At 52.4% G+C, this 27,400-nt stretch overlaps 2 protein-coding genes, 3 non-coding genes and 1 pseudogene across 7 annotated transcripts; 4 read left to right on the forward strand and 2 right to left on the reverse strand.

Moving 5' to 3' along the window:
* Positions 1-2,700: 2,700 nt before the first annotated feature.
* POM121L2 (POM121 transmembrane nucleoporin like 2) lies at positions 2,701-5,769 on the forward strand. The gene has a single exon (XM_016134009.2). The coding sequence runs from the start codon at positions 2,701-2,703 to the stop codon at positions 5,767-5,769; it is 3,069 nt and encodes a 1,022-aa protein (XP_015989495.2).
* Positions 5,770-10,280: 4,511 nt separating this feature from the next.
* Positions 10,281-10,352, forward strand: TRNAM-CAU. The gene has a single exon. It is a non-coding gene; the product is annotated as a tRNA-Met (tRNA).
* Positions 10,353-11,096: 744 nt separating this feature from the next.
* On the reverse strand, positions 11,097-21,948 carry PRSS16 (serine protease 16). Of its 3 annotated transcripts, XM_016134023.2 has the most exons (12): positions 21,650-21,938; positions 21,422-21,582; positions 20,492-20,591; positions 20,225-20,354; positions 18,922-19,045; positions 18,618-18,695; positions 18,487-18,534; positions 17,644-17,931; positions 16,739-16,880; positions 14,747-14,926; positions 14,522-14,667; positions 11,097-14,405 (listed from the first exon to the last, which is right to left on the reverse strand). In XM_016134023.2, the coding sequence occupies exons 1-12, from the start codon at positions 21,717-21,719 to the stop codon at positions 14,343-14,345; spliced, it is 1,530 nt and encodes a 509-aa protein (XP_015989509.2). In that variant the 5' UTR covers positions 21,720-21,938; the 3' UTR covers positions 11,097-14,342. The 3 variants fall into 3 exon arrangements, with proteins under 3 accessions (XP_015989509.2, XP_036091093.1, XP_036091094.1); XM_036235200.1 differs by lacking the exon at positions 14,747-14,926 and having other exon boundaries at positions 21,650-21,948; XM_036235201.1 differs by lacking the exon at positions 17,644-17,931 and having other exon boundaries at positions 21,650-21,939.
* A 1,849-nt stretch (positions 21,949-23,797) lies between these two features.
* Positions 23,798-23,871, forward strand: TRNAI-AAU. Its single transcript has one exon. It is a non-coding gene; the product is annotated as a tRNA-Ile (tRNA).
* Positions 23,872-24,819: 948 nt separating this feature from the next.
* LOC118613192 lies at positions 24,820-24,938 on the reverse strand (annotated as a pseudogene).
* A 165-nt stretch (positions 24,939-25,103) lies between these two features.
* Positions 25,104-25,186, forward strand: TRNAL-UAA. Its single transcript has one exon. It is a non-coding gene; the product is annotated as a tRNA-Leu (tRNA).
* The last annotated feature ends 2,214 nt before the right edge of the window (positions 25,187-27,400 follow it).

Here is a 27,400-nt window from a genome sequence, read left to right on the forward strand (position 1 = left end):
CGTAGTCAGATGTTTGTACCACTAAGAAATACTTTTCATTACAGAAGAAACCTGAAGCGACCGTCCTTGCTCGCGCGGTGACCCTGTGGGTGTTGGGCGCCCACGCACGTTCACGCCTGGCGGTGCTCAGAAGGGAGGTGATGCCTGGGGTCCGCAGGCTGAGGAGTGAGCGCCCCGCTGTCACACGGAGGGGCGGGCGGCTCAGGGGCTCCGGGCGTCCTGCCCCTCCGCGCGCCACAGCGGGGCGGCTCCTCGTGGGGCCACCGCAGCCACATTGGGACTCACATGTGTCTTCAGAAATAAACAGTAGAGCAGCAGGACATTTTCAAAGAAGGTTCATAGCAAGGAATAAAGGTGGAAGAGAAAATCCATACGGGAAACCTAGAGGCCAGTTTAAGGCTCATCACCTAAATCAGGAGAAATACCTGGGACAAGACATGGTCGCCTGCGTGAAAATTCCTGCCAATGAAAGATAATTTGGAAAATATTTCAATATAAGATCAATACTTGTTTCAGAGCAGCATGATCCAATAGAAGAGCGTTGTTGTAAATATGGTACATGTGGAAAAGCGTTTAAACAAAACGAGATTAATTATACTAATGAAATGCAATGGGAAAAACCTTGTAAATACAGCGAATGTGGGAAAACCTTCGGCGGTCACACCACACTTGTTCAACATCAGAGAACTCCTACCAGAGGGTGACCCTGTGGACGTCATGAGTGTGGAGAGGGATTTAAGCAGAGTTCTCACTGCACAAACCGTCAGAAGACATGCAGGAGGAAAGCCCTGCAGATGCGGTGGTACTGCGCGTGGCAAGACCCTCGTCACAGCACGTACCTTACTCAGCATCAAAGGATTCCGTCTGAATGCCCTGAATGTACAAAGGCTGTTAGCTGCATCTGGGACGGGCTGCGATGGGGCGGGGCGGGTGGCATGGGCGCGGTCGTGTGGAATGGGGTGGGGTCGTCGAGGCAGGAGTGCTGACCCTATGCCCCCGCCTCCACCTCCCGGCAGCCCTCCGCCCCACGGTTCCCTCGGGCCCCTCGCTCTTCCTGGGCCCGCACGGACGGCCCCGCGGAGAGGCGGTTCGGAGGCCGAGAGGCGGACGGAGAGCGCGGACTCGGAGGTCCCGCGGGGCGCAGGGCGGCGGGAGGGGGAAGGATGGTGGCGGCGGCGGGGGTGGGTGCTAAAGAGGCTGAGGAAAGGGGAGGGAGGCGAGAAGCGAGGGGGGGAACGGCGAGGGGGAGAGCGGCCCCCCGTCCTCCCGCCGGCAACGCTGCGCCCGCCGGGGGCCGCGCTGCGCCGCAGAGCGCCGCTGGACGTCGCGGACGGCCGGGGGAGTTTCGTGGCAAATCCAGCGCTACGCCGCACTCGACAGCTGATCCAAACGTGCGTCGAGGCCGCGCACATTTAACCTCTCGGGAGGGAGCCTGTCCGCACGCGGCCTGAGCGCGTCCGCCGCGCGAGCCGCCCTGCTCGCCTCGCCAGCGAGACTCCCGCCCTCTGCTCGGTGACTTTGGACACGTCGGATGAATTAAGACGCATTGGCTATGGTACTTTGCCTCCTTGAGAAGGATCTATTTTCTAATTTTTAAGAAGTATTTTTAAGGTATTTTAATATTTTCATGGTGAATGATTGTAGACGATTTATTCTTCATCCAGCATATTGTTTTTGCAGCCAGTTCGGTGCATCCGTTAACGACGGCACCCGGTTTTCCCGCGCGGTCCTCATCCAAGGGCTGACCAGGCCCGACCCTGCTCAGCTTCCGAGATCAGACGGGATCGGGCGCGTCCAGGGTGGCGCGGCCGCAGACTTATTCCATTTTCTTTATGAGAAATGCGTGAGTGGACTTAACGTGGACTCAGTCGTGACAGCCATCGGCTCAGGTCCCTGGATGGGGCGGGGCGGGGAGCAGCTCGGCGGTTACAGGTGCGCGCGGCGCGGGCTCCACGTCGACGCTGCGCCCGTCCGCTGGCCGCGGAGAGAGAGGGTTCTTGTCCGGTTTGTGAAAATGGCACGTCCAGGTTCTGACGCGGAGCTTCTCTCCTTGGCCCTTTCTTTCACCGCGCCCGGTGACGCGGCCGCCCCGAAGACCGGTGCTCCCGGGCCCGGCCAGACTTCGGTGCGCGTCCTCAACCGTCCGGGCCCCTCCTATTACGGCCCGCGGGGAGGGGACGCCTCTCCCCGACCTGCCCAGGTCTTTCTTTGCCGGAGAATCCAACGCCCCTCCCCCGCGCCCGGGCCGTCACCGCCAGGCCCGCACATTCGCCCGCGCGCCGAAGTGCCCCAGACAGGACGGTTTTCATTTCCAGCAGCTGCGCGGGGCACCGTCGGGGGGCCAGTCGTGCCCCCGACTCGCGCCGCTACTCCGGGCCCCCGGGTCAGGGGCACCAGGAGCCCGGGCTCTCGAGGGTCGCCGCAGCTCTGCGGTCCCAGACCCGCGCTCGGCGCTGCCTCCCGCCACCCTCGCGCGCGACTTGGGCACAGCCGACAGGGCGGCCGAGGCCCCGCGTGGCCCCCGCTCCCACGGCTGCTGACCTGCGGACGTGGTGCCTGGGGGTGTCGAGGGCCCCGAGACTCTCTCGCTTTCCTCGCGCGGGGACCCCAACGGTCACCGAACCCTGCGAGTCGGCAGACGTCAGAGACCTCGGAGGCGGAGACCCTCCCCAGAGTCGCCGAGCCGCCTTCCCGCTCCGCATGGGCAGTTACCTGGGCAAGCGGCGGTCCCCGGCGCCGGCCCCGGCGGATGGGCGCCCAGATCCGCCCGCGAGGCCGGGGAGCCGCCGGCCGGCTCAGCCCCTTCGCCAGCTCTACCGGGTTCAGCACGTCCACCGCGCACACCCTGCCCCGCGGCTGAGACCTTCGAGAAGGCCGCGGGACTGGGACCCCGCCAGGCCCGCCACGCGGGTGGTCACTGAGGCCTGGAGGCGCTTCCCCATGAGGAGGTCCCAGAACCCCATCGTGGGGCCTCTCCCCTCAGACTGGTGGGAGAGTTACTTGAAGCGGAGTGTCTGGTCGCTCCGGCACCCCAGGGCAGTATGGAGCCCGGTGACCATCAAGATCACGCCCCCTGAGCGCAGAGGGCTCCCCTACACGTCCCCGGCACCGTCCTCGCCCTCTGGGAGGCCTCCAGGCAGGTGCATGAAGGCGACAGTGCTGAGGGCCCTCCGAGAGCGCGCGGAGGGACGCACGAGGCCTCAGGAACCGCTGCCCCGGGAGCGGCCGGGCTGTGAGCGCCCGGGGCCCCGCTCCGGACCCTCTGCGTTTGAGCCTCTCATCAAGAATGGAGTTCGCGCTTCCTTTGTGCCCAGGCCTGGGCCCCTGAGGAGAAGCGTCGCCTCCCCGAGCCCAGACCGCAGCTTAAGCGCGAGGCCCAGCAGCTGCGGCCCGCGCCGCCTGGCCAGCACAGAGGCGGCCGGGCGCCCCGGCTCCAAAAGAAATGCTATTACAAGCTCTTACAGCTCTTCTAGAGCGTTCTCTGAGCGTTGTAAGAGAAGTGTTCCCAGTGCATCACTCCAGACTCCAGAGTGGCCAGTAAACAAGAAAGAGAAAGGTCACCAGTGTCACTCTCCCACCCCACTGGTATCAGAGGAGTCCCCAGCAGCCACACGTGACAGCTCCGGGCAGCACAGTCAGAAGATCCCACAGCTGCTGGCCAGCCCTGGGCCGCTGCTGCCTCTGACCCCACCTCCCCAACGTGGTTATGCAGCCCCGGAAGACGACCTGGCCCTGGGGACAGAAGGCGGACTCCTGTGGGCCAACGAAGCCAGAGAGGATACAACAGAGGTCACTGCAGACTCTGTCTGGGACCCTCGGTCTGCTCCGTCACCTCCCCTGGCTCTCGCTCTGCCTTCGGCAAGCACAGCTCCAGCCCAGGGCCCAGATCCCCAGGTGGAGTCCCCAGGTCCCCTGGCCTCCCCACGGTCTACTGAAGAGGGTGTCAGTGTGGCCCTTTCAGCCCTGCAGACACCCAGCTTGCTGGCCCCTCTCGGCTGCTCACTGTCAGAGTCCCGTCCAGGCCCCTCTTCAGGCGCAAAGCCCCCAGCTACTGTCATCCTTCGGATCCCTGTTTCTCCCACATCACAAGTCCTTGACACGACACAGCCACCTCCACCCTCTCAGGGTGACAGGTCTGCCAGGTCCCCACACCCACCTGTCATTAACCCGGCACAAAGGTGTTTGTTTGGAAAGGTGAGACCAGCTCGCCATCTTTCTGCGTCTGCACCTCCTGCTGCATCTTCTGCTGACCCCACGTCAAAGTTTGTTTCCGGGCCCCCGCCCCGGAGCGAGCCCGCAAACGCCTTGCCTTTCAGAGTGTCCTCTGCAGCACTGTCACCCCCAGGCAGCCTAGCTGCCGCCTGCAAGCCTGTCTTTGGCAGCACAGGGCCACTTAACACTCTGCCCGTGACAGATGCTTCCTCCTCCAAGCAGACCTGTTGCCCAGCTGCTCCTGCTCCTGCCCACACCTCCCACAACCTGCTCAAGACCACCTCCGTAGTCGTGTCCACTGCCCCCGCCGGCTCATCCAAGGACTCCTCCTCCAAGCCACCTCTGGGTGTCGATGTAGTGAGTGTCACCAGCGCCGTGGCCGGCACGCCCTCCCTCCCTTCCACCTGTCACACTCTCCTGCTTGGGGCTGCTCACGCCTTCAGGGCCAGCTTCTCCACAGCCACAGGTTTCATTTTCCCACCCCACCACCCCCCTGCCACTCCTCGGGTGCACACGGTCACCATCTTTAGCCAGGCTCTTCCCACTGCTGCCCCGATGTCCGCTAGTAGAAGCACAGTTGATTTTCGGGGTGTGGGCAGCCCTCTGTTGGCCTCAGCCCCTGTGACCACAAACCAGCCTGCACTGTCATCCGGCATCTCCAATCCGACCTCAGGATTCACAATTCCCTTGGGGTCAAACTCAAAGCCGCCTTTCCCACCATCCCTGGGAGTCACTTCTCAGCCTGCATTTGGAGCTGCAGGTGGACAAGAGCAAGGTCCCCTCCAACCAGTCCTTGGCCCAAGCTTCAATAGCTCTTTCATTTTAAAAAATGCAAAAGCGGAATCCTCAACCCCCTCCCCAACCCCAACCCCAATCCCAACCCCAGCTCAGCCAGCCTCCAGCAGCCCCACACGGTCAGCCTTTGGGCTGTTGACATCCTCAGCCTCCACCTTTCACACCCCTGCCAGCGACCCACCAGACTTTGGAAGCACCTCGGCATCTAGCCAAGCGAGTGCAACTTGCTTTGGACCTGTCACTGAGGCCCACCGGAGTGGGGCTTCAAGCTCGGTGTTTGGCAGCACAGCCCCACGACCCTTTGCCTTTGGGGGGTTAGTGACTCCTATGGACTGTGGGGAGTCTGGGGTCAGCGTGACTGCCCCAGACAGGAGCTCCGACTCTGGAGTGTTCGGCATTGGAGCAATGCCAGGTGGGGTCACTCGCACCGTCACGCCTTTTGGAAAAATCTGGAGCCAGAACACCCAAGCCCTGCCCAGCCAGAGCACTCCTTTTGCCTTGGGGAGGGCCAGCATTTCTGCGAGAAGGGCTGTGTTTGGGGACTGCCATATCGTTCCCTTTGCTCAGAGCACCCCTGTCCCTGGACCAGTTAAGACAGGTAGAAGCCTTGGATTTGGGGTCCCCTCACCAGCTGCCCAGGACTCCTTTGAGAGAGGGCCTTTCAGATCACCAGCCCCTTCATTCTCCATTGGTGCAAAACCAAAAACCCCAAAGAGTCGTGAGCAAGGGCACTCCCGAAGGCATCATGCCCACAAGAAGTAGCCAGCGTCCCTCAGAGGCTCCCTGACCTGGATCTCAGCATTTCTGGGAGGAGCCTCGATCTCTTCCAAGTCCCTAAAGCAAAAACACCCAGATCAATGGCTAGAGCTTTACCTGTTCATCTGCGGGCTCTTATTTACATTCTAGAAAAAAGTGGAGCACCAGGGTGTTCAGGGGTGAGAGCAGAAAGAAATGAGGTGGAACCTCTGTAATTTAACAGAACCTTGCCTTCCCCTCCCGCCCACTCCTCTGTGTCAATGTAAGCTCATTCAGGTCACTGCCTCCTGGGGACAGACATGCCAGGAAGACAACAGATACAGCCCAGGCCCTGTTGCATCTTTGAGAGGAGGACTAGGTTCCAAGAGATTTTATTTGGCTCTTAGAAGTGGTTCCCTGTCCCTGGTCTCTGGAAATGCTGAGTCCTTCTTTTTGCTGCTTGCCTGTTCCTCAGTGGGTTTTGGAGGAATTTTGATGTAATTTGACCGACTTGTCCTTGAGGACCAATGGTCAATGCGGAGGGGCCCCTGTGTGCTGCTTGCACTGGGCCACTTCCTCCAACCAAGCTGTTTTAATCTTTTACCAAGAGAGATGGTGTTCCAGACCCACCCTTCTCTTGGACAATTTAGCCCCTACGAGACTGGGGAGGGAAGGCTCAGCCTGTCAGACCCAGAGGTCATTCCTCATTCCAGAACAAAGACGCTCTTTGCTGCAGACGGGGGTCTTTTCCGTTTGCCACATTTTCATTCATCACTCTCCAGTGTGTTTAGAGACTTGTTCTCTTCACTGGGCCTGGTGTGATGTGTAACATGTGCTTTTGGTTGACTTGTTGGAGTGGTACCCTTGTCGATAGAGCCCAACTTACCTGTGAAAAGGTTTCTGGGTCCTGGCTAATTGGAGGAGACTATAGCACCACATTGTGGCTACAAATGTTGAATGCCTCTTTTCAAGTGTTTGACTTCAAGGGTGACTTCTGAGGAAGAAGTAGGGCCAGGTGAGGGACAGACAGGTGGCGCAAACTTGCTTTTTCTCTCTACACCATAGGTCATGATCCCACCAGTAGGAGCCAGAAATGCTCAGTTAGGGAACCAAAGCTCACACCTCATTTTCTTTTTGATTCATACATTCACATCACTCCTGGTTGAGGTAGACAAGGCAGGACGCCTCTTGGGCCTGGGAACAAAGATGAGCAGGTGCCTTGGCTGATTTCTGTAACCAATAGGAGGCCTGCAGATGAGCTGTAATGCATTCCCTAGCATTTCTTATCATCCTGATGGGGGAAAAAAAAGGCAATATGACTTTTTGAGCACATCTATCTCCTGTTTTATGGACACCTTGGAAGGGGCCCAATTGGACAAGCAAGCCATCTAAAATGGGTTGATAAAATAAAAATAAATTGTCTGAATAAGTCAACGGTATGTGAATTACTGTTAAATTTATATCAGTTTGGAGGCAGAAATACATTAAAAAAAGAAAAAACAAACTTGTCCAAGCTTACCCAGTTAGTAAAGGTGAGATTCAGGATTTAAAACCTAATGGTTCCTGTTTCTCCCTCGTACAGCAAATACCCATGCCCATTTGCTCCAGAAAAATAAATGAGCGATACTATGTCATGTAACGTATTCACATAACTGCAGACACACGATGATGTAGCAGGCAATCAAGGAAGAGATCGCACCGCACACAGGCCCGGATATCAGGAGCGGGTGGGGTCATGGGAACCAAATGAAGAGTGCGTTTGCCACCCTGGTTTCTGGCCAGGTCATCACCTAGGACACATGTGTTATGTCCTGCAGTGTCAACAAGATAAAAAATGAAAAAATGAAGAGCTAGGCTGATGGGTGGGAGGGCGTCATCCATTTGAAAGATGGCACGCAGAAAAGAGCTATTGAAATAAATTATTTTATTTTATATATTATATACACAGATTTTAATTTATTACTTTTTATTTAATATTATACTAATGCACATTTTCCCGCTACAACAAATACTTTTTGAACATATAATTCTGAAAGTTGCATATAGTTTATCCAATGGAGGACATGTAGGGACACAGCCTGCATGTCTGTGGTCATAACAGTGAAGACATCATGCCCACAAGCATTTGCTGCATTGAACTAGAGCTGCAGTTCGTTTATGCCTTCCAAATGTTTTTTGAATAATGCCGCGATGAACACATGTGTATGAAAAGCTGTATCTGCAACTATATTTCCAAAGGATTGAAGCTTAGGAGTGGAATCACTGGGTAAATATGGAGAAACACCTCTAGACTCACCAACCGATACTGGAGAACTGTCTGTTTCTCCCTTCAATTTTCTCAGTGTTTACTTCGTTTATATTTGGGGCTCTGCTGTTTGATGCATACATGTTTATAATTGTTATAGCTTCTTGACAAATTGGTTCTTTACTGACACGTAATGTTTTTCTTTGTATCTTGTATCAGTTTTTAAATTTAAAGTTTGCTTTGTCTAATATTAATGTAGCCACCCCAGCCCTCTTTTAATTACTATTTTCATCGAATATCTTTCTCCATCCTTTCACTATAGACTTAATCACATCTTTGGACCTAAAGTGAGTTTCTTGCAGACAGCACATCATTGGATCATTTAAAAATTTCATTGAACCATACTCTGCCTTTTGATTGGATAATTTAACTCATTTAAGGTACCAATAAGGAAGACACAGCTGTGCAGAACAAAAATGTACATTTTTGGTTGCTCAACTCAATAGGCAGAACTCAAGTCCATTCTCAAAGCTCCCGCCAATTGTCTTCTTGATGAACTTGACCATTCCTGGGCATGATGTGTCTTTCTTTTCCGTAATAGCAACCCAGAGTGGCAGCCCAGACAGAAAGGAGGGTAAAGGAATGCCAAGGTAATTCTAGTTCAGCCACTTGAGTTCTCTCGTTGGATCCACATGGCCTTAGGTGATGAGGGTAATGAACACCTAGGTGAGTATATTCCTTGCCAAGTCTCCCTACAATGACACTACACATGGATTTCAAAGTTTTATAAAAATGCACTTGTCACCCTTTCACCATAAAGTGACTCTTCTGAATGAAATGTCTGGGTGTAAGTAAGAGATGATTGGAAAGAAGGTAAAGTTCTAGCTATTGGCATGGGACATACTGAAGGGAACCGGGAAGGGAGCACATTCTACCTGAGGAGACATGAGGAAGGAATATTAATGGTCTTTGCCTCTTGAAACCATCACCTTTGCCTTCCTCATCAATGAAAATACCTTGGGGTGGCTCTCCCGGACTTACAGGTGCCTTAAATTGAAATAATACTGGGTTCGTTGCATGTTTCTGGCCACAATTTGGTCACCATTCCCCATAAATTTACCAAGAAGTCTATAGGAAAGAGCCATAGCTCCTGCACCTCCATGCAGAACACCTGTCAACATCTCCAGTTATGTCCCCAGCCCGAATTCCCAGGGTTGCCCTTCAGCTGTTCTGTGGACCTGAGTCCACGCTTTGGAATCTGCCTCACACTGCCTGCCAGCAGGCTCTGAGCAGGCGATTCTAGGGCTCCTAGTGGGCGGTGAGTTGCTGAGAAACTGGCAGGTGCACAGCTAGGCTCCAAGCACCCTGCTCATCAGGACAGAACCCAGAACTTGTAATCCAGCTTCGTGGCTCTCACGTTGGAGCTGCATTTCTGGCCCTTTCTGAGCTTCCAGTAGGGAAAAAGACTGGTTGTTGACAGCATGGTCAGTTTCCTGTGAACTGCTCTGAGCCTGGCCTTGTAGCCATCGGTCTGGAGTCCATAAGAGTGTCCGAGCCCTCGCTCAGCTGAATCCTGTTCTACCTGACCTTGAGGTCAGAGGCGCTAAGTACTGCCGTTTTCAGAAGTGATTATCTACATTCTTGAAGGCGCCAGGACATCAGATAACAGATCACTTAAAGTGATAGGCTTAAGACAGGTCCCCATGCTGAAAAGGCTCCTGGTCACTGGCCTGGAGGCGTGTGTTGAATCTTCTGTGTTCTTTCATTTTCTTTCTTCTCACTCTCCCTCTCTTTCTCCTTTCTTTGGTTATTACTTTTCTGTGGTTTCCCCGTTTCCAATACTTTATTTGAAGTATATTTCACATGTAGTAAAATGCAAAGATCTGAAGGTAGACAGAGTGTAATGAAATTCACACATTTATTCTCACGTGACCACCACCCAGACCAAGATTGAGAACATTCCCAATTGAGAACGTGCCCCCTTACCAGTCAGTACAGCACCTTGCAAGCTAATCGCTGTCGTAATGTCTTCGCCAGATGGTTTTGCTTGCTCTTCTTGATCATCATATAAGTGGAATCATGTAGTATATCCTATTGTGTGGCATTTTTTGCCCAGTGTGGTGTTTTTGAGATTTACTTGGGTCATGACATGTACAAAAATTCAGAGCAATTTATTGTCATCGCTAAGCAAGATTTCGTTTTCTAAGCAGACCACAACTTATCTACAGAGGGAAATGAGAAGCGGCTGAAAATATTCATAGAAAATAAAAGCAGGAGGCATCAAACTCTAGCCAGCAGAGTGGCGCAGCGGGAGCGTGCTGGGCCCATAACCCAGAGGTCGATGGATCGAAACCATCCTCTGCTAAGGTTGCTTCTGCAGCATTCCGAGCATCCCTTTTTCCTCCCACATCTCCAGCAGAAGATGTGATGAAGAAACTCAATTTGCATGTGTCCTCTTGTTTCCCGCCCTCAATGAACCCCAGGAGCACATGGGGGAGGCTTTGGAGGCCGCTGTCACTGGCGCCCAGCCTGAGGCCCCTCAGCAGGAGGTACAGGGGTGGGCGAGGTCAGCGGCCTCCTGGGGCTCAGGCTTCTTTTGGCTGGTCTAATGGTTAAATCCCCATGAGAAAGATTAATGAGAAAATATCCAAATTTAATATATATGTATTCAAGAGAACCCTGTATACATGAGTCAGAGACCTCACGTAGGTGATAGGCTCACAGACAGAAAGGGAAAATGAGGTATTCTGACATAGATAAGGATAGAAAGAAGAACCACAAAACTGCTGACTCCAACAGATTCATGTAATTTGTGATGACATAATGTGTCTTTGCTTTAAATTTCTACAGTTAAAATAATAAGCACATTCAACCTTTAAACTATTACATATATAATAGAACGTCTTGTCTTTAAAGCATTTTTTTCATCTCTGTGTGTCTTTTTATTGGTGTTCTTGTGACTTCTTTACTAATTTTTATAGTCTGTTAATCTGGCACACGTCTAACTTTATTATATATTTTTATATTCTTATGTTGGGCACTGATGATGAGAACATATTTGTCATAAGTACTGCAGGTTATATTTAATTAACTCATAAAATAAAGTACATTTATTTAGTTTGGAAACGCATTTATTTGTAAGAATCACACTTTTTCTCTTACTGTTAAAAGAATGATAACTCATTAAGAGGGAGAATCATGGCAAAATTGTGTGATAAATCATGCAACAGATGAAAGCATGCAAAAGCAGGCAATAAAAGCAAATAAGAGGCAAAAATTCAATACAGGAACACACATTCTAAAAATCATATTTGATATAGTATGTTGGAATCTTAGGAGCTGATTTGTTAACCAAATAACTTTTAAACAGAAATTTTATCTTTAGACAATTTATTCTAGTTTCTATCGTAGAAAAAATAGACACCCCGAAATGTGAAACTGCTTTAAGAGAAGAATCTTTGATGCTGAAAGAGGTGGTGTGATAATGTTCTTAACAGCATAAACTTGGAAGTCAGAATGCAAAATCTTTTAATTCCAAACTTGCTATCTTTTGCCTAAATGGCCTTAGACAAATTAATTACTTTTCTGTGTTCAGGATTCCTCATTTCTATAAAGCAATCTTCTCTGATGGGGCACGTCTACCATTATTCTTCCCATCTTCTATGTTAACATCAGATGCCTACGTTTCCTGTCCAGAATTCTTTGCATTGTCCTAAATATTTTCTCAGAGCGAGCATGGTAACAGGAAGGGGAGGGGACTATTGGAAAGTGGAACGGCTCCGCTGTCTATCAAACATCTTCCCATAGAACATGTAATTTGCTTAGTCAAGTGGTATAGATGTCACTCTGATGAGTCTGAAAACCACATTCAAAGACACCAATCTGTGCAATTTTCCTAAAAGAAGCTGGCTGTTAATGCCATTGATATTGTTTATTTTCTTCAATCTCTCTTTCTCTTCTGAATTATATATTTCCACAGTTTCTGTCAGTGATGTATCCCAGTGTAGACAATTATCTACTCATTATGAACCTCAGTTCTTCATCTCGAAGTTGGGGTAACATTCGCCCATAGGACCATGGTAAGTGTTCACATATTTGTTCAAACTTTACTGTGTGTAGTAGGCACTGTGATAGACAGGGTTTCACTGGTGAATAAAACCCACCCTTTTGGAAATTATATTTTGGTGAGAAAGACAGAGCAATTAAGCTATCATGGGAATTAACATAAAATGTGCAATAAAAGAGGTATATAGTGCTAAGAGAAATATGAAGATTTATTTAGAAAAATTTTAAGGAAGTTCTTTTGGAAAAGGTAAAGACTGACAAGATGTTAATTAAGTGTAGAAGAGTATTTAACGTAGAAAAAAACGTGCACGAATCCAGGGCAAATAAGAGAGACTGAGAGAAAAGGGCGGTAAGATAAGCAATGGGGCTGAAGACGTAACTGGCCACGGAGAGGCTCTCAGGCCATGACCTTAAGGGTTACAGAATAAAAGAGCCACGAAATGCGTACGTGATAGTCGATTCTTTTATGAAAACCACTTTCTGCTTTGTATCACTTTGTCCTCTCAAAGTACACAGCATTTGAGATCTGGTATAACCTAAGCTAAGGGTGTGTGTGGTGGGGGGAGGGAAAGCTGAATTTCCACCAAACAATTTGAGAAAACTCACAGGAATTAGGTTCCTGTGAGTCCCCTTAGTCCACCAGGGACAAAAACGGTGGTCTCTGATGGAAGCCCCGCAGATTTGGCTCCCGCGACTGGAATCCCAGCTCTCCGCAGCGCGCGCCGCTCGCGCTCTGTGCTCTGCAAATGCAGCCGCACCAGCAGTTAGGATGAATTATTTCCCTGGGGTGGAAGCGCCCGTTTTCCAGCCTTTACTCAGTCAAAAAGAAATATCATATCCCATAGTTCATGCTTTTTAAAAATAAAAAATCTGTGGACAAAACACACACACACCACCGACTTAAAATGCCATTAAACCGTTCTCCCCTATCCTCTCTCACTTCTGAGAAATCCCCGGCTCAGCCCCGCGAACCTGGAGTGCGCTGTCCGTGGTGCTGACTCCGGGGGACAGGCGCGCTCCCTCCCGCAAAACCGTGATCACCGCCTGCGGGGGCGCGCACTTGGAGCAGAGCTGGACACCAGTCTCTGCAAATGTCGGAGGAGAACAGCTGGCCTTCTAGGCAGTCCGTCTGCGCGGCCTAAACGCCGGATTCCCCGTGCGCCTGTCCCGCAGACCCGTCTTAATTGCTCACCCAAGTAAACCTACCCACGTCCATTGTTCTGTGGGTGCTCTGCGCTAAATGAAACTGTTCGTGCTAAATGGAACCAACTGTTCCGGACACCCGCGCGACCAGACCGCGCGTCGTGGGCCACACTACCTTTCACTATTGGTATTTCTCTTGCTAACACCTTCAGGTTTTCATGCTGGCCCTGGAGAAAACAAGGCCTGATCAACAACAAACACAAATTATTTTCAAGTTGTGCACAGCCAGGGCCTGAATGAAAAGAGCCTCATTATTTTAATTCCATAGTAGTTATAATGTTAAAGATGTATAGTTGCAGAAACAACACCTACTTTAGCAAGTTTAAGCAGTGTAAGTGGAGAAACGGAGTTAAAACTCCAAGTGCTGGATCTTAGACACTCTAAGTCTCCAGTTTTCATTTAATAAGATGTGTGGTTTCCCACAGAGTCCGAGTTTATGGAGCATTAGAGCAAAGATTCTTCTATGGTTTGTGAGGGGAAAGATGGTTCATGACAGGTTTGTAAAGACTAAAAGAGAGACAGATAAAGAAGGAAGAAGATCACGTGACAGGACAAGACCTGGAGGCGGTGAAGAAGAACATAAGAGACAGAAACGGAGAGCGCCCCCGCGAGCCAGAGACGCGCGGGCAGTGAAGGAGGACAGGGGACATCTAAGAGGAGGAGGGAAAGACAGAGTCAGGGCGAGAGGCTGAGGACAGGGGCACAGTGAGGGAGAGGGTGAGAAGCCGCCAAGTCAGGGCCTGGGTCCAGAGAGACATGCAGAAAGTGCCCAGCCCAGGTGCTGAGAAGAATCTGAACTGGAATCTGATGAGCAGGGGAGGGCACCAGCATAAAGCGTAACTTTTCTTTGAACTTTGATATTAAAATACAGGAATTCGCAATGAGGACCACCATCCACTATGTTTATGGACCTGTCTGGAGTGGAGTACTTTTAGTTGGGAGTGAGGTGGTCTGCAGTCACGAGTGAGTTATATGTAGAGCAGGCACTGAGTCCCAATTCCCGGCACGCCCTCTCTCAACACCAGCTGCTTTCTCCTGTCTAGTGAATGGAGCCGTTCAAGACTGAGGTGGCAGTGCAGGGAGTGGCTCAGAGCCCAGCCCTGATCCGTGTGTCCACCCTGAGCCAGGTCCGCAGCTGCTGGAAGATGCTCTGTGGAGAGGTGGGGAGGATTTTGAAAATCAGACCCCAGCACTAGAAGAGGGCAGGAACATGCAAATTAGCATGCAAATGACAACGCAAATCTCCCAGAGCCTTTTCTCTTTTACCTGGCGCCCTAGGCGGAGGTTGGGGGAGTCTGAGGGCCTCTCAGGTGCCATGTCCAAGCAGTGAGAGGCACTAGGGATGAGAAGAGCTGACACTGAGGGTCCCAAAGCCTGTGTTACACTTAGCACATGCCAAGGGTCTGCGTCCCCTGGAAAGAAAGGAGAGAATGATGTGCTGAATTGGGGCGAGGTGGCGACATAAATGTCAGGTCCTGACGGCATGCTCACCATTGACAAACAGCACTTGGGTGGACCCTGGGGTCTGGCCACCATAGTAGGAGTTCGTCTGGGCAACAGCCTGGGCTACGGATGAGGTTGAGAGCCCAAACACCTGCTCACACAGCTCCAGCTGGGAGGGCAGTGCTGGGAGCTGGGAGAAAGGACATCTAGGGTCCTCGCAGGTGACATCTGTGGAAGGAGATATCTGTAAATGTGGGGTGTAAACCCAACCCCACTCTCCTTTCATAATCTTTTACAGCAATTTGGTAAATTACACCTTCACAAGCAGAATTAAAATGTTTATCTTTTCCTTTCCACCTGATCCCTCCAGAATTTCAGGTACTCTCAACTAATCTACATGTAACTAGATTTAAGGGCTCTTAGATCCATTTTTAATCTAAAGAAAGCTCTTGCACCTAACTAGACTGCTCAACCAACAGAGGCTTCGAAATGAAAATTACTAGGAAGTGAAGCAGATGACAACTAACACAAGACTCTGGACCAGGTCTATGTAATCTACACCTTCATATTTCCTTTTTTCCCTCTTACATTACTTCCTACCTGTCTCACAAAAACTATGAGAGGCCAAACACTCACTATAATGGTTAATATTTCCTTTTCTCCCTTATTTCTGACTGGGAAGATAACTCAACATTGGGCATCATCTTTAAGCCCACTTTGCAGGTCAAAATGTACAACAAGCTATACACATAGCCTGGTAATGTCAGCCCCAGCAAAGGTACCAAATTTGAAAGAATACTTTTTCCCTGGGCAGGTATTACAATGACAGTAGTCACTGCCACAGCAGTAGTCAACCAGGGAAAAGCTTTAAATTTCTTCATGTGAAATACATTAGACGATAGAATTACTCTTGACCATATTCTGGATGAACAAGGTGGGGTTTGCTCTGTTGTTTATACCTTTTGTTGCACAGAGGTGTTTGACAAAACACTTCTGGTAAATTAAAAGTGAAACTACAGAAAATGTGGACGCAAACTAAATGATTGCATGCAGTGGCTACTGACATCTCATGGTTCTCTAATTAATCTTCCAATGGCCCTCAGTTATTGCCTCCTTGTTCAGATCTATTCTCCAAATTAGACTTAACATTTTGTTTGTTATTATAGATGTTTTTGCTGTCATAAATCTCTGTTTTGCACAGCCTGATGTTATAAGCACACCACTCTGATGATGGTGGCTCAGCATTTTGAGATGATCACTAAGGCTTGTGAGATTTCATATGAGAGACTTCCAGAAACGACAGATGTCAGCCCTTAATGAAATGTGACAGTAAAGCCATCCTCTGTGTGGGCACACTCGTGGCTCACAGGTGGCCCCAAGGCTCCTAAGAAACCACCTTCCCTCCTATGTGGGAGGTGACATACCTGGAAGGAGCCTTCCTGGCAATGAGAGATTGGCAATGACACATCCAAAATGAGCCAGCTGACAACGGAGGACCGACGGCACTTTAATAACCGATCAGTGCTGCTTTCCAAGAGTTAGTGGTGACGTGTTTGAGAAAGGTCTCGAACACGCACACACACAGAGCCACTGTGAAATGGAGCCGGAGCTGCCATCCTAGAGGCATTGCCTTGCATATCTTATGCCTCAAACCTTTGAAATGTTAAAACAGGACAAAATAACCTTTGGAAGGGGGCTACAGCAACATTGTGCCCCAAAGAACTGTTTGTAAGGATAACACGAAGGCAGCTATTATGACTGATGGGTAGCGAATTGAAAATGAAAAGCATCCTTTAGAATCAACATCGGTATGTTAGAATATCTCCACCAACAGAAATACCTTTCTTTGATGGATGTCATTGTTTCCCTCCCCCACAAAGAATACTGTCTCCTAATCGGAACCCAGTGTGGGCTTCTGCCCGCATCAGTGCTTCCTGAACAGCTGTCCTTACTGATCTGAAATAAATGCTTGTTGCCTCTGCTTTGAAAGGCCTTTTTAACTTTAGATTATCAGGGGTGAGGGTTGGGCCAGTCACTTACAGAAGCCGAACTCAGTACACGTCTGGTACAACCACTGCCGGTCACCCACGCTGGACACTTGGGGTTCTGTGACCCTCAGCTGGGCCACTGTCTCTGCTCGGGAAAAGCTTAAACATTTCTGGCCCAGGCCGTGTAGGACAACCTAGGGGACAATATACATACAGACATACATACATGCATGCATTCCTCCCTGCCCTCTAGTAAGCCAGGGCCTGGAGGCATAGGTCCCTACAAGTCAAAGATCAGAAGTCATAAGGGGTTCCTGAGTTCTCCTGGGAGTCAGAGGCGGGGGCGGTTCCTGGGTCCGGGTGGGTTAGAGGTTAAGGTACTAGATGATGGGACCTTATTACCTGGGGCAAGTGATAATATCTTAGACCTCAGTTTCCCGATCCGTAAGTGGGGATAATAATACTGGCGACCTCCTAAAACTAATGTGAGGATTCAGTGAGATAATCTATGGGAAGCACTTGGCACAGCACTTGGTGCAGACAGCGCTGTAAACGTGACAGCTGGATTACACCTGTGGATTCTGAGGACGGGCCCGGGTCTCCAGGAGAGCTCCGTGCACAGGGCTACATCCACTCTTTCATTCGTTCTACAGATACTACTTGAGCTCTTGCCGTGTGCCAGACACTATGCAGACCCCGGGCAGAGGTCAGAACTAGACAGGTAAAATAGCGTAATCTCTAAAGCTGAGTAGTGCGTGCCAAGCCCCTGCTGAGCGCGTCACATGAGACGTGTGACACCTCCCCGCGGGCCCTGTGCGATGTCATCCTCGTGGGACAGAGGAGGAAACGAAGGCTCGGGAGGAGTTTAGCCCACCCAGGGTCGCGCAGCAGAGGTCTGCCGACCCGCGCCTGGCGCGGGGGAGCTCACCTGCACGGCCTGAGGTCAGGGGAGCTCACCTGCACGGCCTGACGCAGCCCGCGGTAGGGCGCGAGGCGGCTGCCGTTGCCCCGGGCCTGCAGGAGTCCGCAGAGCCGCCGCACGCTCAGCGGCGCCCCCGCCTGCCCGTCATACTGCACTGCGCCTCCCACCAGAGCCTGCAGCGCCCCCAGCAGCTCCGCCCGGTCCTCCGCACGGTCCAAGGATGCGCATGCGCCCAGCTCCGCCCTCAGCGCCGCCCGGGCCGCCTCGCCCGCGCGCAGTCGCCGGGCCACCTCCGCGAAGGCCGAGGATGCCGCCGCCCAGCACTGTGAAGAGACGCAGTGTCGGCGGGAACCGGGCCTGGACCTAGCCTGCCCTTCTAGAACGTCCGTCGACCTGGGCTCCGCACCGGTCGTCCTCAGGCCCCGCCCCACACTGAGCCGCACCTCCTGATAGGGGCGTTCCCCTCAGGCCCCGCCCCACACTGAGCCGCACCTCCTGATAGGGGCGTTTCCCCTCAGGCCCCGCCCCACACTGAGTCGCACCTTCTGATAGGGGCGTTCCCCCTCAGGCCCCGCCCCACACTGAGCCGCACCTCCTGATAGGGGCGTTCCCCCTCAGGCCCCGCCCCACACTGAGCCTATCCCTCCCTAGAGTAGTCGTTCCTCCGGCCCCGCCCCTCCTTGGCCCCGCCCCCGTGGGGCCCCTCACTTTCAATGCACTGACTCCTTCTCAGCTCCAGCCTTTTTCTAGGATCTGTCCACCTTTCGAGGCTCCCACCTCTCCAGACCCCGCCACCATACAGGTTGCTCCCTTTCCTCTGGCCTCAACTTGAAGGCCTCCTCTCCTCCCCACCCCCGTCGGACTGGCCCCATTCCTACCTCCGGGGACCCGCCGATCGCCGTGCTCGTGAGGCTCCTGGACACCACCTGTGGTCGGAGCGCGGGAGAAGAGGCTCATCAGGGACTGCGACCGCTGAGACCCCGCTCCTCCCGGACCCCGCCCTCCTTACCTCGTTGTACGCGGAGAAATCCAGCACGGCCCGCACCGGGGCAGAGGAGGCGACCGCGGCGAAGATGAGATGCGGGAACTGGAGGGAGAAGTCGTCAGCCGGGGTCGAGGGCTGGGACCCCTGGTCTTCCGCCCTGTGCCACTCAGTCCTAGGCCAGTCCCCCCTCTGTATACTGGATCCCCGTGAAGACAAATGTGGAAAGCCCTCTGGGGGCAGGGTGTGGGGAGAAGGCGTTCCTGTCACCTGAGATGGGGACCCCAAGTCAAAGCCTCCGCCCCCAGCCCGCCCAGAGGAGTCCCGGGACCTTCAGTCGGGCCCAGGCAGCCAGGGAACCGGCATAGGAGCCTCCGAAGCAGACCCAGGGGCTGGAGGAGGAGACGTTCAGAAGGCGGGAGAGCGCCAGGCGGGCGGAGACCACGTCGGCCAGCCTGCGGTAAGGGGAGGTTGCTCAGTCGTCGCTGGAATCCCGGAAGATCCCTGCCCTGTGCCCGCTTAGGGTGGCCAGCAGCCAGGGCCCTTTCCTCAGGAGGTTTTTCTGAGGACTCCTTCTCCACATCCGTTTCCCGTGTGTGCCTCCACCTTCCTTTCCTTCCAGATTCGGTGGGAGAGGAAAAATCCCCAAGGCAGTTTAGGCAGAATTCTGACTAATAAAGGAGAGGTTGGGGACAGTCAAGAAGAGCTGCTGGGGAGGGGAGAAGAGGAGGTGTCCTAGGCTCGTTAGGTTAGACTGGGGGGAGGAGGAGACAATCAGAGAGAAAAGAGATGTCGGGATATGTCTAACATACTCTTTTCTACCCAAAGTGCTTGGGTTTGCAGTCAGTGCCATCCTCCTGCACTTAGAGACCTGTTTGGCTCGTGAAGGACTGAGAGACAGGGAGTGACAGAGGCGAAGAGACACAGACAGATGGAGACCAGGCACGCGGAGGATTGCAGACAGACGCAGAGAGGACAGAGGGACAAGTCCCAAGGAGAACAACAGAGCGAGCGAGGGGAAGGAGATGAGGGGTTGTCAGCAGGAGTAAGGAGGGTTCAGAGACTCACGGCAGCAACGAACCTCTTGGGCTGGAGGACAGCGAGGACATCAGGGCCGCTGGAGCCCAGTGAGTGTGAGCAAGGGGAGGTCGGCGAGGTTACCGTGAGCCAGGGCCGGTTGGGCCTCAAAGCCACTGTAAGCCTCTGACTTCGCTCTGAGTGAGGTGAGAGACATCTGAGGGATTTGAGGGAGGGGGGCGGTGATCTGGTTTGTGCTCTGATGACCACGCTGGCTTTGTCTGGAAAATAGACGGAAGGGGTCCAGGGCAGACACAGAGACCAGTGAGGAGGCTGTGTCATTCAGGCAAGAGACGTGGTGGTCTGGAGCAAAAGCCATAGTGAGAAAGAACAGAATACGGTGTAGGGAAAAGAAAGAGATAGGGAGGGACAGAGAGCCAGAGATGGAGAAAGTATAAGACACCAGAAGACAGAAACAAACAAACAAACAAACAAACAAACAAACAAACAAACAAAAAACATGACCCAGAGGCTCCAGGTCTACTTCGAGCAGTGATGGAGAGAAACACAGACGCCCCTGATCTCACGAGCCCCAACGCTTTCCCTGCCCGACTCACGCATGGCGGCTGGACAGGAAGCGGAGCTGAGCCGTGTCCAGGCCCCCGGCAGGTATACTCAGGCCGTAAAATCTGTGTTCCAGGCCTATCACCAGGGCCCCCCAGGCTGGGGCCAGGGCTGCAGGGTGCCCTGCGGAGAGCGCGGGGAGGGCGTGAGGTCTCACCGCAGCGCACCGCGCAGCCCCCCCCCCCACCAACCCCTCTACCCCCCCCACCCTGCCCAGCACGACCGGCTCCCCAGCTGTCTCTCTCACCCTTGTCTCTTACCTCTCATCACTGCGCCTGGCCCAAGGCTGCCCTCGCCCCCCAGATGCAGGAACACGGGTCCGTCGCGGCTGGCCCAGTGCCGGTCGTTTACCCAGTACCGCTAAGAGACGGGGTGAGGGAGGAGCAGGCTGAGTTCCGGCCTTTCTTTCTGCGGGCTCCAGCCTCGCCCTAACGGGTCTCTGCACAGACTCGGCAGTGTCTAAAACCGGCTCATCTACCTACGTGTTCATTTCTCTCCTGTTTGTCTCCCCACCTAGAATGTAAGATCTACAAGAGCAGATATTTTTGTTAATTTTTTCTCCCCAGAGTCGAGGATAGTAGTGAGCACACTGTAGGCACTTGCTACATATTGAGTTAATAATTGTAGAATATGTAACAAATGCAGGTGGATTTAGGAACAGGGCCTAGGTGACATGACCTCTGAGGACAGTACAGAGTAGGTGTAAAAAAATGGTGAATTTATTTATCCATTCCACAGATGTCTCCTGCTGGTTGTGAGCCAGCGCTGGTTCCAAAGCCGGTGAGGATCTCTGCTGCACATGGAGACGTGGCGGTGGGCTTAGGGTTTAATCTCAAGGACGGGAAGAAGAAGGGGGTCTGAGGGAGGGGGCGGAGCGGGGGAGAGAGAGGGGGGAGAGAGAGAGAGAGAGAGAGAGAGAGAGAGAGAGAGAGAGAGAGAGAGAATATGACAGAAGGAAAGACTAAAGGTCAGAACCCGAGGGACAAAAAAGTGGGCGACTGAGGAAAGAGGTGGTGGGGGAATAGGGGATTGGCTGGGGCTGGGGCTGGGCTGAAGGCCAGAGGGACACTGAGAGCGGCATAGGCTGAGACGCGGGGCGGGGGCGGGGGGACGGAGCTGTAGAGTCAGGGGAAAGCCGCAGAGGCGAAGGTGCAGAACCAGGAGATGAGAGGCCGCCCGCCAGGCCTCACCTGCAGGAAGGACCGCCCGTCAGATGCGTTGAAGGGGTCCAGCGCCTGCTGCAGCCACCCCTCTGCTGGGAGGGCCGCGGCCGCTGGGCCCGGATTGGGGCCCGGGCTGGAGCTGTCCCGCAGCCGCCGCACGTGCTCTCCCAGGCGCCGCAGAAGAGAAGCTGCGGACGGCAGGGGAGGGGTCAGGCCGAGCCGGGAGGCTCCGCCCGACCTGCGGGCTCCGCTTACCTGGAGCTGAGGCTCCCCAGAGGGAAAGCAGGAGCAGGGGGCCCAGCCCCAGCGCCCGCCCCGCCGCCATGCCGGCCGGTCCTCTGCGCGGGGCTCGGCCGTGTCCTTCGTGTGCCCAGGCTGGACTTTGGATTTATAGCCTCTCCTCGGGAGCTCGGGTTTCTTCCTGACGCCTCTCCCGCGGCAGAGCAAGCGTCCGTAGGAGCCGCCGACGCGAGCAGGGACGCCGGGGTTGCATGGAGGCCCCCGGAGGCGGCGCCGTGTCCGGTGTCCCCTCTGCTCGGGAGCGCCCGCGGCCGGGCCCTCGGCCCCCGTCCTCTGTGCCTCAGTCCCCCCCCCCCCCGTTTCTCTCTCCCCTTCGGGTTCTCTGTCCCCTGGGCTCATCCCATCTACTTCACGCCCCCCCTCTTTCTGCTCCTTCTCACCCCAGCCGCTCTGACCCACAACCTCGCTGCCCGGTTCTTTGAGCGCTGCGGGCTTCCCCCGCCTCGCTGCTCGCCCCTGGGTCCCCACCGTTTCTCATGAACCCTCGCCACGAGCTGACCCCTAGTCAGCCGGACCAAAGGAAAGGTCTTGCTAAGTCAGCTTTTTAAAAATCCCGAAATCTGTAGCCCTCCATCTATTCCTTATTCTTTTTCACAGCAATTGATAACCGAAATATTTGTATTTATTTAGACGGTTTCAGCGTCCGATCCACACTGGAGCACAAGCTCACAGGAGTAGGGTTCCCACCTTTTTTGTCTATTGCCGAGCGTCTGGCCGCTTGGACCGTGCTCTAGCGGAAGCAATTTGGATCCAAGGAACTCCTTATCTGCATCTTTCTGGCGTCTGACGTGACCAGAAAAGGCATCGGGACCCAAAGGAACAGCCCCACAGGGCGTCAGAAGTCCCTGGAGGGCAGTGTCCCTCAGGGAGACTGAGGTCGAGGCAGGACAGGTGTGTCCGGGTGGCGCGAGGTGTGGAGTGGGGAGGGGCTGGTGGGCGCCCAGTGCGGCTGGGGCGGGTCCAACGCCCTCCAGTCTGGGTCGTTCATGTTCACACGTGTCCGCACACATTTCACTGTCGACTAATCTCCTTCGCGTGATATTTGACTTTGTTCATTTTCTACATTTCGACTGCTGTGCCGCCCTGGCCTTTCTGCTCTACATGTTTACCCAGAGTCGCTGGAGGGGAGCTATGAATTCTGATGTTCAATAGAAAAAGTTTCCGTGGCGGGGCAGACCCCCGCAAAGGTGCTCGACGGCAAGACTTTCGCCCACGAATCAGAAACGATTTGCGATGTCGTCAAAGCCTTTTCACACCAAGGAGGATAAGCTCATTGTTCACCGCCGTTTCCTTTGGCGCGTTACTGCGGACAACTAAATCAATCTACTTGCTAGTGTTACTGAGAAGATTTTACTTATATCTGTCTCTCCACCGACTACACGGGTCCCAACTCAAGAGAGCCGCATGCCGGTCCCCAGAGGCACAGGCGGGACTCGCTTCCCTGTGCCCTGGCGGCCATGATGAACTGACTTCAACGCTGGGCGATTAACGCCCGGGCCTCAGGACTGCGGGTCCCCAGGGCGGCGGATGTCTGCTCTTCCCAGTGTCCAGGGAGTGCGTTCCAGCGGTCGAACGCCCCAGGGACCACGCCGGGGGAACCCGACTCCTGGGGACACAGGACACCTTGCGAGAAGTTACGCCCGCCGCCGGCGCGCCAGTGGGGTGCGGGAGAGAGAAGCAGGACCCTAAGCCGATCTTACGAAGCCCTGAGCGAGGCCGCCGGCGTTTTCGGGGGGTCACAGAGAGGGGGCCCCGGAGACCCCTCCCCGGCGCGCGGCGGGCCTGCGCTCGGTTCGTCCGCTCCGCGCTCAGAGGCGGAGCCCCGGGGTCGCGGGGGGGGGGGGAAGCCCCTCCGGCCACCGTGCCTGCGATTTCCCCCGAGTTTGGGAAAGTCTCGGCTTCCGCCGGAGAGGCGAAGCGCGTTCTTCTCTTTTCCTTCTCGCGGGAGCGCAGGAGGGGGAGTGGGGACGGGGGGCAACGTTGCTCGGTCGCCGTTAAAACGAGCCAGACAAGGACGTCATCTTTGGAAACGGGCGAGGTCTCCTTTCGCTCCGAAAAAACACTTCTTAATTTTTTAAAGTCAAAAGCAGAGAAGAGACGGCCGGCCGGTTAGCTCAGTTGGTTAGAGCGTGGTGCTAATAACGCCAAGGTCGCGGGTTCGATCCCCGTACGGGCCACGGTTACTCCTTTTAGGAAATTTTCTGCAGTCTGCTCACACATTGCACATAGCCTCTCTGATGTAAAATTGGGTTTAAATTCTTATTTCATTTCTTAATCGTCAGCAGTGTCACCTGCCTTCTTTGTCCTCCTCTATAAAGGAGAGAAAAAAAAAGAAAAAACTTCTTGTGGAAAAAATGGCATAAAGCCTTCAAATAGAAATTTCAGTAAAGAGAATGAGGGCACGAAAGTGGAGGTGGCGCCGGAGGTGAGACGTGCGTCCGGTGGCCGCCGACCGTCTCACCCTTTCCTTGTCCGAGTCCGCGTGGCCGTTCGCGCTCCACCCACCCGCTGCCTCCGTCCTCTGCCCCGACTTTCTGGCGCCTGAAATAGATACGTCTTACTGTTAAAATAATCACAATCGGGCACCATGCACATTTTCTCTCTGTCGTTTTTCTCTTTTTCTTTATTCTTTTCCTTAATCATCAGGAGGCTTCCACCAGAATTTCTGTCCAAGGGGGCAGATGTTTTTCTTTTCTTCTGGATCTTCAGAACCAAGGACAGCTCGCAACACAAAGTCCACATTTCGCAAATACGTGTGGGTTGTCGGTGTTTTCAGAAGCTGGAATTTTGTTTGCGAATCTAATACGCCAATATAAAGGAAGTAAGGCCCAGTCACCATTCATGACAAAACGATGTGCTTATAAAGGCCACACAACTATAGAATACAAAAGAATTTTATGAGTGAAAAATTAGTGACAAATACAATCCAAACAAAAAAGGAAATTTAGTCTTTTTAAACTTGACTAAGGGGCGTTTTCGGAGGATGACAAAACCAAAGCCAAAGTTCATTTAAGGAGAGAATGATGTTTTTTCTTATTTAAGCAGAGATCCTCAGTCTTTGTGGAGTGGGCATCACCGAAGAGTCGTCTTTCCAGGGCGAGTTGGGCTCTTTCTCTTCTTTTAAACGCCTACAGCACCTGGTCTTCCTAGGTGGTCTCCCACCCAAGTACTAACCAGGCCCGAACCTGCTTAGCTTCTGAGATCAGACGAGATCGGGAGTGTTGAAGGTGGCATGGCCGTAGACTTGGGCCCTCTTTCTTTTGACCACCGGGGTGCAGGGTTCTGAAAGATCTCCCTTGTTGCGTTAGGGTCAAATGCCCCACAAACTTATTAATTTCACAATCTTCCAGGAAATAGCAGTTCTATTAATTCTAAACTGGCAACACTTACAGGTAGATGCTTGGGCGTCACCGGGATGGCCGAGTGGTTAAGGCGTTGGACTTAAGATCCAATGGGCGCGTGTCCACGTGGGTTCGAACCCCACTCCCGGTAGGTTGCTTTTAACGAAGAGTTTTACCTGAAAACAAAATGTCATGGCCTGAAGTGAAGCAACTAGTCTGGCATACACTTAGGTCTTAGTTTCCTTTTTTCCAAGCTGACAAACTGTAATTTCTGGCTTTAGGTAATTTACATGTAATGTAATTGCTGACATATTTGTCTTAAAAATCTACTATCTTGTTGTTTTCTATGTGTTTGCTTTGTTCTTTGTTCCTTTTATCTCTTTCGGTCTTTGAAATATGAGCCTTTTTCTTGATTTAATTTTATCTCTACTATTGCCTTATCATTTATACATTTTAAAAAACAATCTTTAGTGCTTTCCCTCGGGTTTCCCATTTACTTGTACCATTAACCAGTCTACCTTCAAATAATATTACGCCGCTTCCTGTGTTGTGTGAACAGCTTGCTAGAGTATATATACTCCCTCCCATACTTTGTGTTATTGTTGTCATACGTCTTGCTTCCGTGTACTCTAATGACACTACTACTTTTGCTTCATGTAATCAATTATTTTTAGAGTGATTAAAATTGGGGAAATTCCTCATCTGTACCTACATTGTAACCATTTCTTTCTCTTCACCTTCTGGGATTCCATGGACAAATATATTAGACAATTTGACATTAACCCATAACTTTTCAACGCTTTCTTTCTTTCATCTCCCTACCCCCTTTTTTGGTGTTTCAGCTTGCGTAGCTTCTAATGACCCGCTTTCAAGTTCATTACTTTTTTCCCAAGCTCTACAGAGTCTAATAGCCTATGACAGGTATTATTCATCTCTGTTATAATGCGTATGTGTTTTTAATTTTTAGCATATCCATTTGACTTTAAGTTCCCAACAATATACTGAATTTTCTCATCCGTTTAATATACGTGGTCCATTTTTTCCACTAGCACCTTTAATGTAATGATTGTGGATATTTTATATTCCTTTTGTGGTAGTTCCGACACGTGGGACAGATCTGAATTTCACTGTCGATTGCTTTTTTTCTCTTAGCAGTGCATTGGTTCTTGTCTCGTCACTTTTCATTAGGTGCCAGACTTAATGTATAGGACTGTAGAGGGTGAAGTAAATAGTAGTATCGACACCTGAAGACGGGCATGTCCATTTTCCTAGGCTATTAATGTGTGAGGTTGAGTCAATTTAAGTGGGAGTTGAGCTATTTTTGTTTTATTGTAATTTTCTTCAGCGCATAACTGGCTTCACACTCTTCCAGCATTACTTTAGGTTTAGGGTGGGGTCTGATTTGTTGGAGTGTTTTTGTTCTACGGTTGGCTTTAGGCCTTGTCTGTACAAGTTTCAGACATCTCTCCATGGTCTCTTGTCTCTCCCCTAGGGGTTAAATGCCAACTTAACCACAAGATAGTCCTGTGGTGACAAGTGAAAACAAGAGAACCAAGGAGGTAACGCACACTAGAGTAGTAATGCATGAGATGGATGCACTTGTACCACTTGTTCCGAACGACGGATAAATAGCAAGACCAAGTACCAAATCCTGCACCACATTCGGCTTGTTCCGACGCCTGCATTCAGACTCCTCTGCTCTCCATAATTTATTGGTGTCACGGATTAAGAATTCCACACTTCACAGCTTCCAAGAGAGAATTTAAGATATTCTTTAGAGGCTCCACTGGGAATAATTTGTCACATCAGCATTTCTCGGCAAGATCGCCCACTGTCATCTCCTGACCTCGGAATCCTCATTTCGCGGCTGACACCAAAATGCACAATTTTCTTTATCATTTGATTTCCAAAAATATATCTTTTGTCTAGCAATCTTAAACATTGATAGAGATAATACTCTTGTTTCGAGAGAGCGCCATATGTGCAAAGTGGTCCCAAATGCCGAAGGGGCCGAGAGAGCAAACAAAGAACGGGAGGCGAGCCCAGTCCGTCGGTTTGTTAACTGAATGCGAGACGGCACAGAAATGCGGCGGGGCCGCCTTCCGCCCCAGACCGCGCGGTCTGCGAGCCCGGAAAGGAATTAGGGCGCGGGCGCGGGTCTGCGTCGCGGCTTCCAGGAGTCGGGGGACGTCCAGGACGCCCGCTCCAGGGAAGAACCGGTGGGGACTGGGAGACGGGCACAGAGCCCCCGGGTGCATTCCGGGACCCCGACAGAGCCGTGGGCCGCGGGTCGCTCCGGGGGCAAGACGGCAGATTAGCTTCAAGATGGAGTCACTTCTGTTCCGCACAACTTCCCGAAATTAAA

This window comes from Rousettus aegyptiacus, unplaced genomic scaffold (genome assembly GCF_014176215.1).
Source record: "Rousettus aegyptiacus isolate mRouAeg1 unplaced genomic scaffold, mRouAeg1.p scaffold_m13_p_17, whole genome shotgun sequence".
Classification (NCBI taxonomy): domain Eukaryota; kingdom Metazoa; phylum Chordata; class Mammalia; order Chiroptera; family Pteropodidae; genus Rousettus; species Rousettus aegyptiacus.

Bases quoted from the DNA above. Each gene is read 5' to 3' on its own strand.
- POM121L2 (XM_016134009.2), top strand. From the start codon at position 2,701: ATGGGCAGTTACCTGGGCAAGCGGCGGTCCCCGGCGCCGGCCCCGGCG.
- PRSS16 (XM_016134023.2), bottom strand. From the start codon at position 21,719: ATGGCGGCGGGGCGGGCGCTGGGGCTGGGCCCCCTGCTCCTGCTTTCC. The intron at 16,881-17,643 runs GTGAGCTCCCCT...ATTGTCCCCTAG, and splicing joins GGCTGCGTCAGGCCGTGCAG to GTTGTCCTACACGGCCTGGG. The intron at 14,406-14,521 runs GTAAAAGAGAAA...ACCTCTCCACAG, and splicing joins ACCTCCGCCTAGGGCGCCAG to AGCATCTTCCAGCAGCTGCG.